This window comes from Pseudophryne corroboree, chromosome 10 (genome assembly GCF_028390025.1).
Source record: "Pseudophryne corroboree isolate aPseCor3 chromosome 10, aPseCor3.hap2, whole genome shotgun sequence".
Taxonomy (NCBI): domain Eukaryota; kingdom Metazoa; phylum Chordata; class Amphibia; order Anura; family Myobatrachidae; genus Pseudophryne; species Pseudophryne corroboree.
This window is the reverse complement of record NC_086453.1, coordinates 378,156,050-378,174,885: the sequence shown is the minus strand read 5'-3', so window position 1 is coordinate 378,174,885 and position 18,836 is coordinate 378,156,050. Positions and strand designations below refer to the sequence as shown.

Here is an 18,836-nt window from a genome sequence, read left to right as displayed (position 1 = left end):
CAGGAATTTCTCTACATGCATGAGCTGGAGTGACAGCAAACCAAGCCGGCTGCTGAATTCCTGATGTCTGCCTAACCCTCTCCAGTCACCCAACCGTCCCCAGACACCCAACCCTCCATAGTCACCCAACCGTCCCCAGTCACACAACCTTCCCCAGACACCCCCCCTCTCCAGTCACCCAACCCTCCCCAGACACCCAACCCTCCATAGTCACCCAACCGTCCCCAGACACACAATCTTCCCCAGACACCCCCCCTCTCCAGTCACCCAACCCTCCCCAGTCACACAATCTTCCCCAGACACCTCCCCAGTGACCTAACCTTCCCCAGTCACCCAACCCTCCATAGTCACCCAACCCTCCCCAGTCAAACAATATTCCCCAGACACCCCCCTCCCCAGTCACACAATCTTACCCAGACACCTCCCCCCTCCCCAGTCACCCAACCTTCCCCAGTCAAACAATATTCCCCAGACACCCCCCTCCCCAGTCACACAATCTTCCCCAGACACCTCCCCCCTCCCCAGTCACCCAACCTTCCCCAGTCACCCAACCCTCCCTAGTCACCCAACCCTCCCCAGTCACCCAACCTTCCCCAGTCACACAATCTTCCCAAGACACCCCCCTCCCCAGTCACCAGACCTTCCCCAGTCACCCAACCTTCCCCAGATACCCACCCATCCCCAGTCATCCAACCTTCTCCAGTCACCCAACCCTTCCCAGTCACACAATCTTCCTCAGTCACACAATCTTCCCCAGATACCCACCCTCCCCAGTCACCCAACCTTCCCCAGTCACACAATCTTCCCAAGACACCCCCCTCCCCAGTCACCCAACCTTCCCCAGTCACACAATCTTCCCAAGACACCCCCCTCCCCAGTCACCAGACCTTCCCCAGTCACACAATCTTCCCCAGTTACCCAATCTTCCCCAGACAACCCCTCTCCCCAGTTACCCAACCTTCCCCAGTCACCCAATCTTACTCAGACACCACCTCCTCCCCAGTCACCCAACCTTCCCCAGACACCCAACCCTCCATAGTCACCCAACCCTTCCCAGTCACCCAACCTTCCCTAGTCACACAATCTTCCCCAGACACCCCCCCACTCCCCAGTCACCCAACCTTCCCCAGTCACACAACCTTCCCCAGACACCACCCCACTCCCCAGTCACCCAACCTTCCCCAGTCACCACCCCCTCCCCAGTCACCCAACCTTCCCCAGTCACCCAACCTCCCCAGACACCCCCCTCCCCAGTCACCCAACCTTCCCCAGTCACCCAACAATCCATAGTCACCCAACCTTCCCCAGTCACCCAACCTTCCCCAGTCACCCAACCTACCCCAGACACACACCCTTCCCAAGACACACAACCTTCCCCAGACACACAACCTTCCCCAGACACACAACCTTCCCCAGACACACAACCTTCCCCAGACACCCCACCCTCCCCAGTCACCCAACCCTCCCCAGTCACCCAACCCTCCCCAGTCACCCAACCATCCATAGTCACCCAACCATCCATAGTCACCCAACCTTTCCAAATCAGCCACCCCTCCCCAGTCGCCCAACCTTCCATAGTCACCCAACCTTTCCAAGTCAGCGAACCCTCCCCAGTCACCTAACCATTCATAGTCACCCAACCATTCATAGTCATCCAACCATCCATGGTCTCCCAACCATCCATAGTCACCCAACCATTCCAAATCGGCCAACCCTCCCCAGTTACCTAACCCTCTCCAGTCACCCAACCTTTAACTAACTTTATTTTAAATCATTTTCACAATATGCTTTTGAGCCACTTTTTGTCTGACGCAGTACTTACTGTACAGCAATAATCCCATTCTATTAACTATAGTTTAATTTACGCCCAACTACTGTATGTGAGTGTTCCTGGCGTTGTGTGTACACACAGTACGTACACTGCTCCCTGAGCAGAACCTGGCAGAATGTAAAATGAAGAACCTCTGTGCGCGGCGGAGGTTTGTACCTTTAGGGCAGATGGTCGTGTTAGAAGATCGTGCAGGACAGTAAAATCCCTCCGGACAATCAGAACAGCGGATTTGTCCCCAAGACTGCGAGACGGTCCCTGCAGGACATGCCAGGGCAGTGTAGCTCCCCTCCGGACAGAAATGCCCTGCAGGGCAGGGACCACCACTATTAGTCACCTGTATAAATGATATTTTACATGTACATGTGCTAGGCAAGGAGGAGACTTATGTCTGTATGTAGGAGAGAGATTCCTCTGCATATTACCTCAGGAGGACGGGAAGACTGAGCCCCTCTCACACAGAAGTATCCTGCATCACAGGGACCACTCGGAGTGGCCAATCCAGGTCTATCGCAGAACTGTCCTGGAAATGGGGTAATATCGCTAACATCAGAAATACACACTCACAGTACAGTACGATGGTTCTGCAATAATGACAGAATAATGCCTATTTATCATTACCTGGCTCACACGCCAGGCAGGCTTCAGACCCCACGTTCCCGGAGGTGTTACTATAGGAACCAGCAGGACAAGGATGAGGCACGGCGGAGCCAAGCGGGCAGTAATGGCCGGGGGGACACACATCTCCCAGAATCCCTTGCCTTGGGGTTTGTGTTTGCACAGAATGTGTGCAGTAATATCCCTCAGAGCAGACCCCTGTTACCTGGCTCTGTGCAGGTGTGTCACAGTAATGGCCTGCAATATAAAACAACTGTACGTCAGGAGAAAGGAGAACACAGACTAACAAAATGGCCACTGAATATACACATAAAGTAAATAATTTAAGTGACAGGAAAACATGCTGCACATAATGACAAGCATCGGACTGTATAATAACGAGGATACAGAGGAAAAGTCTGCATTATTAATACTCATTGTGACTCAGCCAATGTACACATATAACAGTACACTGGGCTCGTGTATACGGATCACCTCACAACACAACGGGTTAGCTGGGGAAAGGCTCTGCACATGGGAGATGCAGAAAGCGCACTTGGCCCCTAGTCCTGGAAGAAAGGGCCACACACATGGCAGAGGAATGCCTCAGTGGGCACTGACCGTCGGCCAGAGTCTTGGTGAAGGCATTTGTTAGAAAGCTAGACAACAACCCTGGTGCAGTTGGGTCTGGGAAGGTGGGTGGTATGGGTGGGGAACTTATGGGCCCTACACACTGGCCGACATGACTGCTCAATATGAACGATCTCGTCAGGGCCGAAACTAGGATTTTCGGCACCCGGGGCAAGGCAGTAATTTAGCCCCCCCCCCCCCAAATAAATAAATAAATAAATAAAATACTTACAAAAATCAAAAATAAAATTTCTAAGGTAAATAAATAAATACAATAAAAAAATAGATAAATAAAAATGAATAAGATGATAATAAAATAAATAACTAAAAATACAGACTATGCCACACAGTAGTGGATCGTCCCTTAATTTCTTAACACTGCACAATAGATGGCAACCGGGCACACTTCTCGTTTAACTACATTGAGTGCCGGCACTCCATGCATAATTATATATATATATATATACATACACACACACACACACACACACACACACACACACACACACACACACACTGTATGTATATATATATATATATATATATATATATATATATATAGAGAGAGAGAGAGAGAGAGAGAGAGATACTCTGGAGGTTCTCAATGATAGAAAACATACACTGCAGAGTTGTTTAGAAATGAATATTTTACTGCATGATAATTACGAAGTTTTGGGATTGCACACCTTGTCTTCAGGAAGCATACGTTTGTGCAATCCCAGAAACGTCATAATTAGCATGAAGTAAAAAAAAAAAAGATTATATATATATATATATATATATATGAAAATAAATGAAATAAATATATATATATATATATATATATATATATAAAGAAAAAAGAATAAATAACTATAGTGTATATATAAACCCCGGGCCCCTCCACTCACCACTGCAGATCAATCCAAGCCTCCGTGCAGTGAGTGAGGCCAGTGTCCGGGGCTTGCAGTGGGTGCCGGGTGTCAAAGGGGCGGCAGGTGACGGTGCGCGCACAGCCGCGTCTCCGTCCCCTGTAAGCAGCGGCCGCCAGCCGGTAAAGATGCGAGCGGGGAGGACGCGCTACTCGGCGGGCCGGCAGGCAGGCAGAGGGAGACGCAGCCGCGGTGGGTCCATGACGGCGCCATTCGCGGCTGCGGGTGGCAATCGCGGGGGGGGTGAAGGAGCAGCCGTCAGGGAGCCAGACAGAGTTCTCTGCGCCCCCTCGACTCCTGCGCCTGGGGCACGTGTCCCCTTAGCCCCCCCTAGTTACGGCTCTGATCTCGTTCATTAATGAACGAGACAACGTTCATATCGTGCAGTGTGGAGGCTCCAGCGATGAACGATGCGCGGCCCCGCGCTCGTTCATCGCTGGTCACTCGTCGGCTGTGCATGCAGGCCAATATGGACGATCTCATCCATATTTGCCTGCACTTCAATGCAGCCGGGTGACGGGGGAAGTGAAGAATTTTAACTCCACCCGTCACTGCCCCCCCCCCCCCCCCGCCGCCGGGTCACCCGTCGGCCAAATCCGCCGTCGGGCAGCTCGGCGGCGGATCGGCCAGTGTGTAGGGCCTATTAGTCTATACCAGTGCCAGGTGGTGTGACAGAGACAGTCAGATGGTAAGGCCAGATGCCAATGCACCAGGGAGAGGAACCTGTACATCCAGCTCATGCTAAAGAACTGGCAAAAATGGACTGATTCAGGTCCCGTCGCTGTAAGGGCAGAGTAGGAACAATCGGTCTGATTCAGGTCCCGTCACTGTAAGGGCAGAGTATGAACAATCGGTCTGATTCAGGTCCCGTCGCTGTAAGGGCAGAGTAGGAACAATCGGTCTGATTCAGGTCCCGTCGCTGTAAGGGCAGAGTAGGAACAATCGGTCTGATTCAGGTCCCGTCGCTGTAAGGGCAGAGTAGGAACAATCGGTCTGATTCAGGTCCCGTCGCTGTAAGGGCAGAGTAGGAACAATCGGTCTGATTCAGGTCCCGTCGCTGTAAGGGCAGAGTAGGAACAATCGGTCTGATTCAGGTCCCGTCACTGTAAGGGCAGAGTAGGAACAATCTGTCTGATTCAGGTCCCGTCGCTGTAAGGGCAGAGTATGAACAATCGGTCTGATTCAGGTCCCGTCGCTGTAAGGGCAGAGTATGAACAATCGGTCTGATTCAGGTCCCGTCGCTGTAAGGGCAGAGTATGAACAATCGGTCTGATTCAGGTCCCGTCGCTGTAAGGGCAGAGTATGAACAATCGGTCTGATTCAGGTCCCGTCCCTGTAAGGGCAGAGTAGGAACAATCGATCTGATTCAGGTCCCGTCGCTGTAAGGGCAGAGTAGGAACAATCGGTCTGATTCAGGTCCCGTCGCTGTAAGGGCAGAGTATGAACAATCGGTCTGGTTCAGGTCCCGTCGCTGTAAGGGTAGAGTATGAACAATCGGTCTGATTCAGGTCCCGTCGCTGTAAGGGCAGAGTATGAACAATCGGTCTGATTCAGGTCCCGTCGCTGTAAGGGCAGAGTAGGAACAATCGGTCTGATTCAGGTCCCGTCGCTGTAAGGGCAGAGTATGAACAATCGGTCTGATTCAGGTCCCGTCACTGTAAGGGCAGAGTAGGAACAATCGGTCTGATTCAGGTCCCGTCGCTGTAAGGGCAGGGCAGGAACAATCGGTCTGATTCAGGTCCCGTCGCTGTAAGGGCAGGGTAGGAACAATCGGTCTGATTCAGGTCCCGTTGCTGTAAGGGCAGAGTAGGAACAATCGGTTTGATTCAGGTCCTGTCGCTGTAAGGGCAGAGTATGAACAATCGGTCTGATTCAGGTCCCGTCGCTGTAAGGGCAGAGTATGAACAATCGGCCTGATTCAGGTCCCGTCGCTGTAAGGGCAGAGTAGGAACAATCGGTCTGATTCAGGTCCCGTCGCTGTAAGGGCAGAGTATGAACAATCGGTCTGATTCAGGTCCCATCGCTGTAAGGGCAGAGTATGAACAATCGGTCTGATTCAGGTCCCGTCGCTGTAAGGGCAGAGTAGGAACAATCGGTCTGATTCAGGTCCCGTCGCTGTAAGGGCAGAGTAGGAACAATCGGTCTGATTCAGGTCCCGTCACTGTAAGGGCAGAGTAGGAACAATCGGTCTGATTCAGGACCCGTCGCTGTAAGGGCAGAGTAGGAACAATCGGTCTGATTCAGGTCCCGTCGCTGTAATGGCAGAGTATGAACAATCGGTCTGATTCAGGACCCGTCGCTGTAAGGGCAGAGTAGGAACAATCGGTCTGATTAAGGTCCCGTCACTGTAAGGGCAGAGTAGGAACAATCGGTCTGATTCAGGACCCGTCGCTGTAAGGGCAGAGTAGGAACAATCGGTCTGATTCAGGTCCCGGCGCTGTAAGGGCAGAGTAGGAACAATCAGTCTGATTCAGGTCCAGTCGCTGTAAGGGCAGGGTAGGAACAATCGGTCTGATTCAGGTCCCGTCACTGTAAGGGCAGAGTATGAACAATCGGTCTGATTCAGGTCCCGTCGCTGTAAGGGCAAAGTAGGAACAATCGGTCTGATTCAGGTCCCGTCGCTGTAAGGGCAGAGTAGGAACAATCGGTCTGATTCAGGTCCCGTCGCTGTAAGGGCAGAGTAGGAACAATCGGCCTGATTCAGGTCCCATCGCTGTAAGGGCAGAGTATGAACAATCGGTCTGATTCAGGTCCCGTCGCTGTAAGGGCAGAGTATGAACAATCGGCCTGATTCAGGTCCCGTCTCTGTAAGAGCAGAGTAGGAACAATCGGTCTGATTCAGGTCCCGTCGCTGTAAGGGCAGAGTAGGAACAATCGGCCTGATTCAGGTCCCGTCACTGTAAGGGCAGACTAGGAACAATCGGTCTGATTCAGGACCTGTCGCTGTAAGGGCAGAGTAGGAACAATCGGTCTGATTCAGGACCTGTCGCTGTAAGGGCAGGGTAGGAACAATCGGTCTGATTCAGGTCCCATCGCTGTAAGGGCAGAGTATGCGAAATCGGCCTGATTCAGGTCCCGTCGCTGTATGGGCAGAGTATGAACAATCGGTCTGATTCAGGTCCCGTCACTGTAAGGGCAGAGTAGGAACAATCGGTTTGATTCAGGTCCCATCGCTGTAAGGGCAGGGTAGGAACAATCGGTCTGATTCAGGTCCTGTCGCTGTAAGGGCAGAGTATGAACAATCGGTCTGATTCAGGTCCCGTCACTGTAAGGGCATAGTATGAACAATCGGTCTGATTCAGGTCCCGTCACTGTAAGGGTAGAGTATGAACAATCGGCCTGATTCAGGTCCCGTCACTGTAAGGGCAGAGTAGGAACAATCGGTCTGATTCAGGTCCCGTCACTGAAAGGGCAGAGTAGGAACAATCGGTCTGATTCAGGTCCCGTCACTGAAAGGGCAGAGTAGGAACAATCGGTCTGATTCAGGTCCCGTCGGTGTAAGGGCAGAGTAGGAACAATCGGCCTGATTCAGGTCCCGTCGCTGTAAGGGCAGAGTAGGAACAATCGGTCTGATTCAGGTCCCGTCGCTGTAAGGGCAGAGTATGAACAATCGGTCTGATTCAGGTCCCGTCGCTGTAAGGGCAGAGTAGGAACAATCGGTCTGATTCAGGTCCCGTCGCTGTAAGGGCAGAGTATGAACAATCGGTCTGATTCAGGTCCCGTCGCTGTAAGGGCAGAGTATGAACAATCGGTCTGATTCAGGTCCCGTCACTGTAAGGGCAGAGTAGGAACAATCGGTCTGATTCAGGTCCCGTCGCTGTAAGGGCAGGGTAGGAACAATCGGTCTGGTTCAGGTCCCGTCGCTGTAAGGGCAGAGTAGGAACAATCGGCCTGATTCAGGTCCCGTCACTGTAAGGGCAGAGTAGGAACAATTGGTTTGATTCAGGTCCCGTCGCTGTAAGGGCAGAGTAGGAATAATCGGTCTGATTCAGGTCCCGTCGCTGTAAGGGCAGAGTAGGAACAATCGGTTTGATTCAGGTCCCGTCGCTGTAAGGGCAGAGTAGGAACAATCGGTCTGATTCAGGTCCCGTCGCTGTAAGGGCAGAGTAGGAACAATCGGTCTGATTCAGGTCCCGTCGCTGTAAGGGTAGAGTATGAACAATCGGTCTGATTCAGGTCCCGTCGCTGTAAGGGCAGAGTATGAACAATCGGTCTGATTCAGGTCCCGTCGCTGTAAGGGCAGAGTAGGAACAATCGGTCTGATTCAGGTCCCGTCGCTGTAAGGGCAGAGTATGAACAATCGGTCTGATTCAGGTCCCGTCGCTGTAAGGGCAGAGTATGAACAATCGGTCTGATTCAGGTCCCGTCACTGTAAGGGCAGAGTAGGAACAATCGGTCTGATTAAGGTCCCGTCGCTGTAAGGGCAGGGTAGGAACAATCGGTCTGATTCAGGTCCCGTCGCTGTAAGGGCAGAGTAGGAACAATCGGCCTGATTCAGGTCCCGTCACTGTAAGGGCAGAGTAGGAACAATCGGTTTGATTCAGGTCCTGTCGCTGTAAGGGCAGAGTATGAACAATCGGTCTGATTCAGGTCCCGTCGCTGTAAGGGCAGAGTATGAACAATCGGCCTGATTCAGGTCCCGTCGCTGTAAGGGCAGAGTAGGAACAATCGGTCTGATTCAGGTCCCGTCGCTGTAAGGGCAGAGTATGAACAATCGGCCTGATTCAGGTCCCATCGCTGTAAGGGCAGAGTATGAACAATCGGTCTGATTCAGGTCCCGTCGCTGTAAGGGCAGAGTAGGAACAATCGGTCTGATTCAGGTCCCGTCGCTGTAAGGGCAGAGTAGGAACAATCGGTCTGATTCAGGTCCCGTCACTGTAAGGGCAGAGTAGGAACAATCGGTCTGATTCAGGACCCGTCGCTGTAAGGGCAGAGTAGGAACAATCGGTCTGATTCAGGTCCCGTCGCTGTAATGGCAGAGTATGAACAATCGGTCTGATTCAGGACCCGTCGCTGTAAGGGCAGAGTAGAAACAATCGGTCTGATTCAGGTCCCGTCACTGTAAGGGCAGAGTAGGAACAATCGGTCTGATTCAGGACCCGTCGCTGTAAGGGCAGAGTAGGAACAATCGGTCTGAATCAGGTCCCGTCGCTGTAAGGGCAGAGTAGGAACAATCAGTCTGATTCAGGTCCAGTCGCTGTAAGGGCAGGGTAGGAACAATCGGTCTGATTCAGGTCCCGTCACTGTAAGGGCAGAGTATGAACAATCGGTCTGATTCAGGTCCCGTCGCTGTAAGGGCAAAGTAGGAACAATCGGTCTGATTCAGGTCCCGTCGCTGTAAGGGCAGAGTAGGAACAATCGGTCTGATTCAGGTCCCGTCGCTGTAAGGGCAGAGTAGGAACAATCGGTCTGATTCAGGTCCCGTCGCTGTAAGGGCAGAGTAGGAACAATCGGTCTGATTCAGGTCCCGTCGCTGTAAGGGCAGAGTAGGAACAATCGGTCTGATTCAGGTCCCGTCGCTGTAAGGGCAGAGTAGGAACAATCGGTCTGATTCAGGTCCCGTCACTGTAAGGGCAGAGTAGGAACAATCGGTCTGATTCAGGTCCCGTCACTGTAAGGGCAGAGTAGGAACAATCGGTCTGATTCAGGTCCCGTCGCTGTAAGGGCAGAGTATGAACAATCGGTCTGATTCAGGTCCCGTCGCTGTAAGGGCAGAGTATGAACAATCGGTCTGATTCAGGTCCCGTCGCTGTAAGGGCAGAGTATGAACAATCGGTCTGATTCAGGTCCCGTCCCTGTAAGGGCAGAGTAGGAACAATCGGTCTGATTCAGGTCCAGTCGCTGTAAGGGCAGAGTAGGAACAATCGGTCTGATTCAGGTCCCGTCGCTGTAAGGGCAGAGTATGAACAATCGGTCTGATTCAGGTCCCGTCGCTGTAAGGGTAGAGTATGAACAATCGGTCTAATTCAGGTCCCGTCGCTGTAAGGGCAGAGTATGAACAATCGGTCTGATTCAGGTCCCGTCGCTGTAAGGGCAGAGTAGGAACAATCGGTCTGATTCAGGTCCCGTCGCTGTAAGGGCAGAGTATGAACAATCGGTCTGATTCAGGTCCCGTCGCTGTAAGGGCAGAGTATGAACAATCGGTCTGATTCAGGTCCCGTCACTGTAAGGGCAGAGTAGGAACAATCGGTCTGATTCAGGTCCCGTCGCTGTAAGGGCAGGGTAGGAACAATCGGTCTGATTCAGGTCCCGTTGCTGTAAGGGCAGAGTAGGAACAATCGGCCTGATTCAGGTCCCGTCACTGTAAGGGCAGAGTAGGAACAATCGGTTTGATTCAGGTCCTGTCGCTGTAAGGGCAGAGTATGAACAATCGGTCTGATTCAGGTCCCGTCGCTGTAAGGGCAGAGTATGAACAATCGGCCTGATTCAGGTCCCGTCGCTGTAAGGGCAGAGTAGGAACAATCGGTCTGATTCAGGTCCCGTCGCTGTAAGGGCAGAGTATGAACAATCGGTCTGATTCAGGTCCCGTCACTGTAAGGGCAGAGTATGAACAATCGGTCTGATTCAGGTCCCATCGCTGTAAGGGCAGAGTATGAACAATCGGTCTGATTCAGGTCCCATCGCTGTAAGGGCAGAGTATGAACAATCGGTCTGATTCAGGTCCCGTCGCTGTAAGGGCAGAGTAGGAACAATCGGTCTGATTCAGGTCCCGTCGCTGTAAGGGCAGAGTAGGAACAATCGGTCTGATTCAGGTCCCGTCACTGTAAGGGCAGAGTAGGAACAATCGGTCTGATTCAGGACCCGTCGCTGTAAGGGCAGAGTAGGAACAATCGGTCTGATTCAGGTCCCGTCGCTGTAATGGCAGAGTATGAACAATCAGTCTGATTCAGGACCCGTCGCTGTAAGGGCAGATTAGGAACAATCGGTCTGATTCAGGTCCCGTCACTGTAAGGGCAGAGTAGGAACAATCGGTCTGATTCAGGACCCGTCGCTGTAAGGGCAGAGTAGGAACAATCGGTCTGATTCAGGTCCCGGCGCTGTAAGGGCAGAGTAGGAACAATCAGTCTGATTCAGGTCCAGTCGCTGTAAGGGCAGGGTAGGAACAATCGGTCTGATTCAGGTCCCGTCGCTGTAAGGGCAAAGTAGGAACAATCGGTCTGATTCAGGTCCCGTCACTGTAAGGGCAGAGTATGAACAATCGGTCTGATTCAGGTCCCGTCGCTGTAAGGGCAAAGTAGGAACAATCGGTCTGATTCAGGTCCCGTCGCTGTAAGGGCAGAGTAGGAACAATCGGTCTGATTCAGGTCCCGTCGCTGTAAGGGCAGAGTAGGAACAATCGGCCTGATTCAGGTCCCATCGCTGTAAGGGCAGAGTATGAACAATCGGTCTGATTCAGGTCCCGTCGCTGTAAGGGCAGAGTATGAACAATCGGCCTGATTCAGGTCCCGTCTCTGTAAGAGCAGAGTAGGAACAATCGGTCTGATTCAGGTCCCGTCGCTGTAAGGGCAGAGTAGGAACAATCGGCCTGATTCAGGTCCCGTCACTGTAAGGGCAGACTAGGAACAATCGGTCTGATTCAGGACCTGTCGCTGTAAGGGCAGAGTAGGAACAATCGGTCTGATTCAGGACCTGTCGCTGTAAGGGCAGGGTAGGAACAATCGGTCTGATTCAGGTCCCATCGCTGTAAGGGCAGAGTATGCGAAATCGGCCTGATTCAGGTCCCGTCGCTGTATGGGCAGAGTATGAACAATCGGTCTGATTCAGGTCCCGTCACTGTAAGGGCAGAGTAGGAACAATCGGTTTGATTCAGGTCCCATCGCTGTAAGGGCAGGGTAGGAACAATCGGTCTGATTCAGGTCCTGTCGCTGTAAGGGCAGAGTATGAACAATCGGTCTGATTCAGGTCCCGTCACTGTAAGGGCATAGTATGAACAATCGGTCTGATTCAGGTCCCGTCACTGTAAGGGTAGAGTATGAACAATCGGCCTGATTCAGGTCCCGTCACTGTAAGGGCAGAGTTGGATCAATCGGTCTGATTCAGGTCCCGTCACTGAAAGGGCAGAGTAGGAACAATCGGTCTGATTCAGGTCCCGTCACTGAAAGGGCAGAGTAGGAACAATCGGTCTGATTCAGGTCCCGTCGCTGTAAGGGCAGAGTAGGAACAATCGAACTGATTCAGGTCCCGTCGCTGTAAGGGCAGAGTAGGAACAATCGGTCTGATTCAGGTCCCGTCGCTGTAAGGGCAGAGTATGAACAATCGGTCTGATTCAGGTCCCGTCGCTGTAAGGGCAGAGTAGGAACAATCAGTCTGATTCAGGTCCCGTCGCTGTAAGGGCAGTGTAGGAACAATCGGTCTGATTCAGGTCCCGTCGCTGTAAGGGCAGAGTATGAACAATCGGTCTGATTCAGGTCCCGTCGCTGTAAGGGCAGAGTATGAACAATCGGTCTGATTCAGGTCCCGTCGCTGTAAGGGCAGAGTAGGAACAATCGGTCTGATTCAGGTCCCGTCGCTGTAAGGGCAGAGTATGAACAATCGGTCTGATTCAGGTCCCATCGCTGTAAGGGCAGAGTATGAACAATCGGTCTGATTCAGGTCCCGTCGCTGTAAGGGCAGAGTAGGAACAATCGGTCTGATTCAGGTCCCGTCACTGTAAGGGCAGAGTAGGAACAATCGGTCTGATTCAGGACCCGTCGCTGTAAGGGCAGAGTAGGAACAATCGGTCTGATTCAGGTCCCGTCGCTGTAATGGCAGAGTATGAACAATCGGTCTGATTCAGGACCCGTCGCTGTAAGGGCAGATTAGGAACAATCGGTCTGATTCAGGTCCCGTCACTGTAAGGGCAGAGTAGGAACAATCGGTCTGATTCAGGACCCGTCGCTGTAAGGGCAGAGTAGGAACAATCGGTCTGATTCAGGTCCCGGCGCTGTAAGGGCAGAGTAGGAACAATCAGTCTGATTCAGGTCCAGTCGCTGTAAGGGCAGGGTAGGAACAATCGGTCTGATTCAGGTCCCGTCGCTGTAAGGGCAAAGTAGGAACAATCGGTCTGATTCAGGTCCCGTCACTGTAAGGGCAGAGTATGAACAATCGGTCTGATTCAGGTCCCGTCGCTGTAAGGGCAAAGTAGGAACAATCGGTCTGATTCAGGTCCCGTCGCTGTAAGGGCAGAGTAGGAACAATCGGTCTGATTCAGGTCCCGTCGCTGTAAGGGCAGAGTAGGAACAATCGGCCTGATTCAGGTCCCATCGCTGTAAGGGCAGAGTATGAACAATCGGTCTGATTCAGGTCCCGTCGCTGTAAGGGCAGAGTATGAACAATCGGCCTGATTCAGGTCCCGTCTCTGTAAGAGCAGAGTAGGAACAATCGGTCTGATTCAGGTCCCGTCGCTGTAAGGGCAGAGTAGGAACAATCGGCCTGATTCAGGTCCCGTCACTGTAAGGGCAGACTAGGAACAATCGGTCTGATTCAGGACCTGTCGCTGTAAGGGCAGAGTAGGAACAATCGGTCTGATTCAGGACCTGTCGCTGTAAGGGCAGGGTAGGAACAATCGGTCTGATTCAGGTCCCATCGCTGTAAGGGCAGAGTATGCGAAATCGGCCTGATTCAGGTCCCGTCGCTGTATGGGCAGAGTATGAACAATCGGTCTGATTCAGGTCCCGTCACTGTAAGGGCAGAGTAGGAACAATCGGTTTGATTCAGGTCCCATCGCTGTAAGGGCAGGGTAGGAACAATCGGTCTGATTCAGGTCCTGTCGCTGTAAGGGCAGAGTATGAACAATCGGTCTGATTCAGGTCCCGTCACTGTAAGGGCATAGTATGAACAATCGGTCTGATTCAGGTCCCGTCACTGTAAGGGTAGAGTATGAACAATCGGCCTGATTCAGGTCCCGTCACTGTAAGGGCAGAGTAGGAACAATCGGTCTGATTCAGGTCCCGTCACTGAAAGGGCAGAGTAGGAACAATCGGTCTGATTCAGGTCCCGTCACTGAAAGGGCAGAGTAGGAACAATCGGTCTGATTCAGGTCCCGTCGCTGTAAGGGCAGAGTAGGAACAATCGAACTGATTCAGGTCCCGTCGCTGTAAGGGCAGAGTAGGAACAATCGGTCTGATTCAGGTCCCGTCGCTGTAAGGGCAGAGTATGAACAATCGGTCTGATTCAGGTCCCGTCGCTGTAAGGGCAGAGTAGGAACAATCGGTCTGATTCAGGTCCCGTCGCTGTAAGGGCAGAGTATGAACAATCGGTCTGATTCAGGTCCCGTCGCTGTAAGGGCAGAGTATGAACAATCGGTCTGATTCAGGTCCCGTCACTGTAAGGGCAGAGTAGGAACAATCGGTCTGATTCAGGTCCCGTCGCTGTAAGGGCAGGGTAGGAACAATCGGTCTGATTCAGGTCCCGTCGCTGTAAGGGCAGAGTAGGAACAATCGGCCTGATTCAGGTCCCGTCACTGTAAGGGCAGAGTAGGAACAATTGGTTTGATTCAGGTCCTGTCGCTGTAAGGGCAGAGTATGAACAATCGGTCTGATTCAGGTCCCGTCGCTGTAAGGGTAGAGTATGAACAATCGGTCTGAATCAGGTCCCGTCGCTGTAAGGGCAGAGTATGAACAATCAGTCTGATTCAGGTCCCGTCGCTGTAAGGGCAGAGTAGGAACAATCGGTCTGATTCAGGTCCCGTCGCTGTAAGGGCAGAGTATGAACAATCGGTCTGATTCAGGTCCCGTCGCTGTAAGGGCAGAGTATGAACAATCGGTCTGATTCAGGTCCCGTCATTGTAAGGGCAGAGTAGGAACAATCGGTCTGATTCAGGTCCCGTCGCTGTAAGGGCAGGGTAGGAACAATCGGTCTGATTCAGGTCCCGTCGCTGTAAGGGCAGAGTAGGAACAATCGGCCTGATTCAGGTCCCGTCACTGTAAGGGCAGAGTAGGAACAATCGGTTTGATTCAGGTCCTGTCGCTGTAAGGGCAGAGTATGAACAATCGGTCTGATTCAGGTCCCGTCGCTGTAAGGGCAGAGTATGAACAATCGGCCTGCTTCAGGTCCCGTCGCTGTAAGGGCAGAGTAGGAACAATCGGTCTGATTCAGGTCCCGTCGCTGTAAGGGCAGAGTATGAACAATCGGCCTGATTCAGGTCCCATCGCTGTAAGGGCAGAGTATGAACAATCGGTCTGATTCAGGTCCCGTCGCTGTAAGGGCAGAGTAGGAACAATCGGTCTGATTCAGGTCCCGTCGCTGTAAGGGCAGAGTAGGAACAATCGGTCTGATTCAGGTCCCGTCACTGTAAGGGCAGAGTAGGAACAATCGGTCTGATTCAGGACCCGTCGCTGTAAGGGCAGAGTAGGAACAATCGGTCTGATTCAGGTCCCGTCGCTGTAATGGCAGAGTATGAACAATCGGTCTGATTCAGGACCCGTCGCTGTATGGGCAGAGTAGGAACAATCGGTCTGATTCAGGTCCCGTCACTGTAAGGGCAGAGTAGGAACAATCGGTCTGATTCAGGACCCGTCGCTGTAAGGGCAGAGTAGGAACAATCGGTCTGATTCAGGTCCCGTCGCTGTAAGGGCAGAGTAGGAACAATCAGTCTGATTCAGGTCCAGTCGCTGTAAGGGCAGGGTAGGAACAATCGGTCAGATTCAGGTCCCGTCACTGTAAGGGCAGAGTATGAACAATCGGTCTGATTCAGGTCCCGTCGCTGTAAGGGCAAAGTAGGAACAATCGGTCTGATTCAGGTCCCGTCGCTGTAAGGGCAGAGTAGGAACAATCGGTCTGATTCAGGTCCCGTCGCTGTAAGGGCAGAGTAGGAACAATCGGCCTGATTCAGGTCCCATCGCTGTAAGGGCAGAGTATGAACAATCGGTCTGATTCAGGTCCCGTCGCTGTAAGGGCAGAGTATGAACAATCGGCCTGATTCAGGTCCCGTCTCTGTAAGAGCAGAGTAGGAACAATCGGTCTGATTCAGGTCCCGTCGCTGTAAGGGCAGAGTAGGAACAATCGGCCTGATTCAGGTCCCGTCACTGTAAGGGCAGACTAGGAACAATCGGTCTGATTCAGGACCTGTCGCTGTAAGGGCAGAGTAGGAACAATCGGTCTGATTCAGGTCCCGTCGCTGTAAGGGCAGAGTAGGAACAATCGGTCTGATTCAGGTCCCGTCGCTGTAAGGGCAGAGTATGAACAATCGGTCTGATTCAGGTCCCGTCGCTGTAAGGGCAGAGTATGAACAATCGGTCTGATTCAGGTCCCGTCACAGTAAGGGCAGAGTAGGAACAATCGGTCTGATTCAGGTCCCGTCGCTGTAAGGGCAGGGTAGGAACAATCGGTCTGATTCAGGTCCCGTCGCTGTAAGGGCAGAGTATGAACAATCGGCCTGATTCAGGTCCCGTCTCTGTAAGAGCAGAGTAGGAACAATCGGTCTGATTCAGGTCCCGTCGCTGTAAGGGCAGAGTAGGAACAATCGGCCTGATTCAGGTCCCGTCACTGTAAGGGCAGACTAGGAACAATCGGTCTGATTCAGGACCTGTCGCTGTAAGGGCAGAGTAGGAACAATCGGTCTGATTCAGGACCTGTCGCTGTAAGGGCAGGGTAGGAACAATCGGTCTGATTCAGGTCCCATCGCTGTAAGGGCAGAGTATGCGAAATCGGCCTGATTCAGGTCCCGTCGCTGTATGGGCAGAGTATGAACAATCGGTCTGATTCAGGTCCCGTCACTGTAAGGGCAGAGTAGGAACAATCGGTTTGATTCAGGTCCCATCGCTGTAAGGGCAGGGTAGGAACAATCGGTCTGATTCAGGTCCTGTCGCTGTAAGGGCAGAGTATGAACAATCGGTCTGATTCAGGTCCCGTCACTGTAAGGGCATAGTATGAACAATCGGTCTGATTCAGGTCCCGTCACTGTAAGGGTAGAGTATGAACAATCGGCCTGATTCAGGTCCCGTCACTGTAAGGGCAGAGTAGGAACAATCGGTCTGATTCAGGTCCCGTCACTGAAAGGGCAGAGTAGGAACAATCGGTCTGATTCAGGTCCCGTCACTGAAAGGGCAGAGTAGGAACAATCGGTCTGATTCAGGTCCCGTCGCTGTAAGGGCAGAGTAGGAACAATCGGTCTGATTCTGGTCCCGTCGCTGTAAGGGCAGAGTATGAACAATCGGTCTGATTCAGGTCCCGTCGCTGTAAGGGCAGAGTAGGAACAATCGGTCTGATTCAGGTACCGTCGCTGTAAGGGCAGAGTAGGAACAATCGGTCTGATTCAGGTCCCGTCGCTGTAAGGGCAGAGTATGAACAATCGGTCTGATTCAGGTCCCGTCGCTGTAAGGGCAGAGTATGAACAATCGGTCTGATTCAGGTCCCGTCACTGTAAGGGCAGAGTAGGAACAATCGGTCTGATTCAGGTCCCGTCGCTGTAAGGGCAGAGTATGAACAATCGGTCTGATTCAGGTCCCATCGCTGTAAGGGCAGAGTATGAACAATCGGTCTGATTCAGGTCCCGTCGCTGTAAGGGCAGAGTAGGAACAATCGGTCTGATTCAGGTCCCGTCGCTGTAAGGGCAGAGTAGGAACAATCGGTCTGATTCAGGTCCCGTCACTGTAAGGGCAGAGTAGGAACAATCGGTCTGATTCAGGACCCGTCGCTGTAAGGGCAGAGTAGGAACAATCGGTCTGATTCAGGTCCCGTCGCTGTAATGGCAGAGTATGAACAATCGGTCTGATTCAGGACCCGTCGCTGTAAGGGCAGATTAGGAACAATCGGTCTGATTCAGGTCCCGTCACTGTAAGGGCAGAGTAGGAACAATCGGTCTGATTCAGGACCCGTCGCTGTAAGGGCAGAGTAGGAACAATCGGTCTGATTCAGGTCACGGCGCTGTAAGGGCAGAGTAGGAACAATCAGTCTGATTCAGGTCCAGTCGCTGTAAGGGCAGGGTAGGAACAATCGGTCTGATTCAGGTCCCGTCGCTGTAAGGGCAAAGTAGGAACAATCGGTCTGATTCAGGTCCCGTCACTGTAAGGGCAGAGTATGAACAATCGGTCTGATTCAGGTCCCGTCGCTGTAAGGGCAAAGTAGGAACAATCGGTCTGATTCAGGTCCCGTCGCTGTAAGGGCAGAGTAGGAACAATCGGTCTGATTCAGGTCCCGTCGCTGTAAGGGCAGAGTAGGAACAATCGGCCTGATTCAGGTCCCATCGCTGTAAGGGCAGAGTATGAACAATCGGTCTGATTCAGGTCCCGTCGCTGTAAGGGCAGAGTATGAACAATCGGCCTGATTCAGGTCCCGTCTCTGTAAGAGCAGAGTAGGAACAATCGGTCTGATTCAGGTCCCGTCGCTGTAAGGGCAGAGTAGGAACAATCGGCCTGATTCAGGTCCCGTCACTGTAAGGGCAGACTAGGAACTATCGGTCTGATTCAGGACCTGTCGCTGTAAGGGCAGAGTAGGAACAATCGGTCTGATTCAGGACCTGTCGCTGTAAGGGCAGGGTAGGAACAATCGGTCTGATTCAGGTCCCATCGCTGTAAGGGCAGAGTATGCGAAATCGGCCTGATTCAGGTCCCGTCGCTGTATGGGCAGAGTATGAACAATCGGTCTGATTCAGGTCCCGTCACTGTAAGGGCAGAGTAGGAACAATCGGTTTGATTCAGGTCCCATCGCTGTAAGGGCAGGGTAGGAACAATCGGTCTGATTCAGGTCCTGTCGCTGTAAGGGCAGAGTATGAACAATCGGTCTGATTCAGGTCCCGTCACTGTAAGGGCATAGTATGAACAATCGGTCTGATTCAGGTCCCGTCACTGTAAGGGTAGAGTAGGAACAATCGGTCTGATTCAGGTCCCGTCACTGAAAGGGCAGAGTAGGAACAATCGGTCTGATTCAGGTCCCGTCACTGAAAGGGCAGA

At 52.4% G+C, this 18,836-nt stretch overlaps 1 protein-coding gene across 1 annotated transcript in view; it reads right to left on the bottom strand.

The window, feature by feature from the left end:
* Window positions 1–18,836, bottom strand: part of LOC134965399 (zonadhesin-like) — a 44,216-nt gene that overhangs the window by 15,150 nt on the left and 10,230 nt on the right. Inside the window, exons 4-6 of the mRNA XM_063941860.1 lie at window positions 2,450–2,683; window positions 2,254–2,351; window positions 1,988–2,165 (exon numbers count right to left, since the gene is read on the bottom strand). Of these exons, the coding sequence (XP_063797930.1) occupies window positions 1,988–2,165; window positions 2,254–2,351; window positions 2,450–2,683 (510 nt within the window). The remainder of the gene's footprint in view (window positions 1–1,987; window positions 2,166–2,253; window positions 2,352–2,449; window positions 2,684–18,836) is intronic.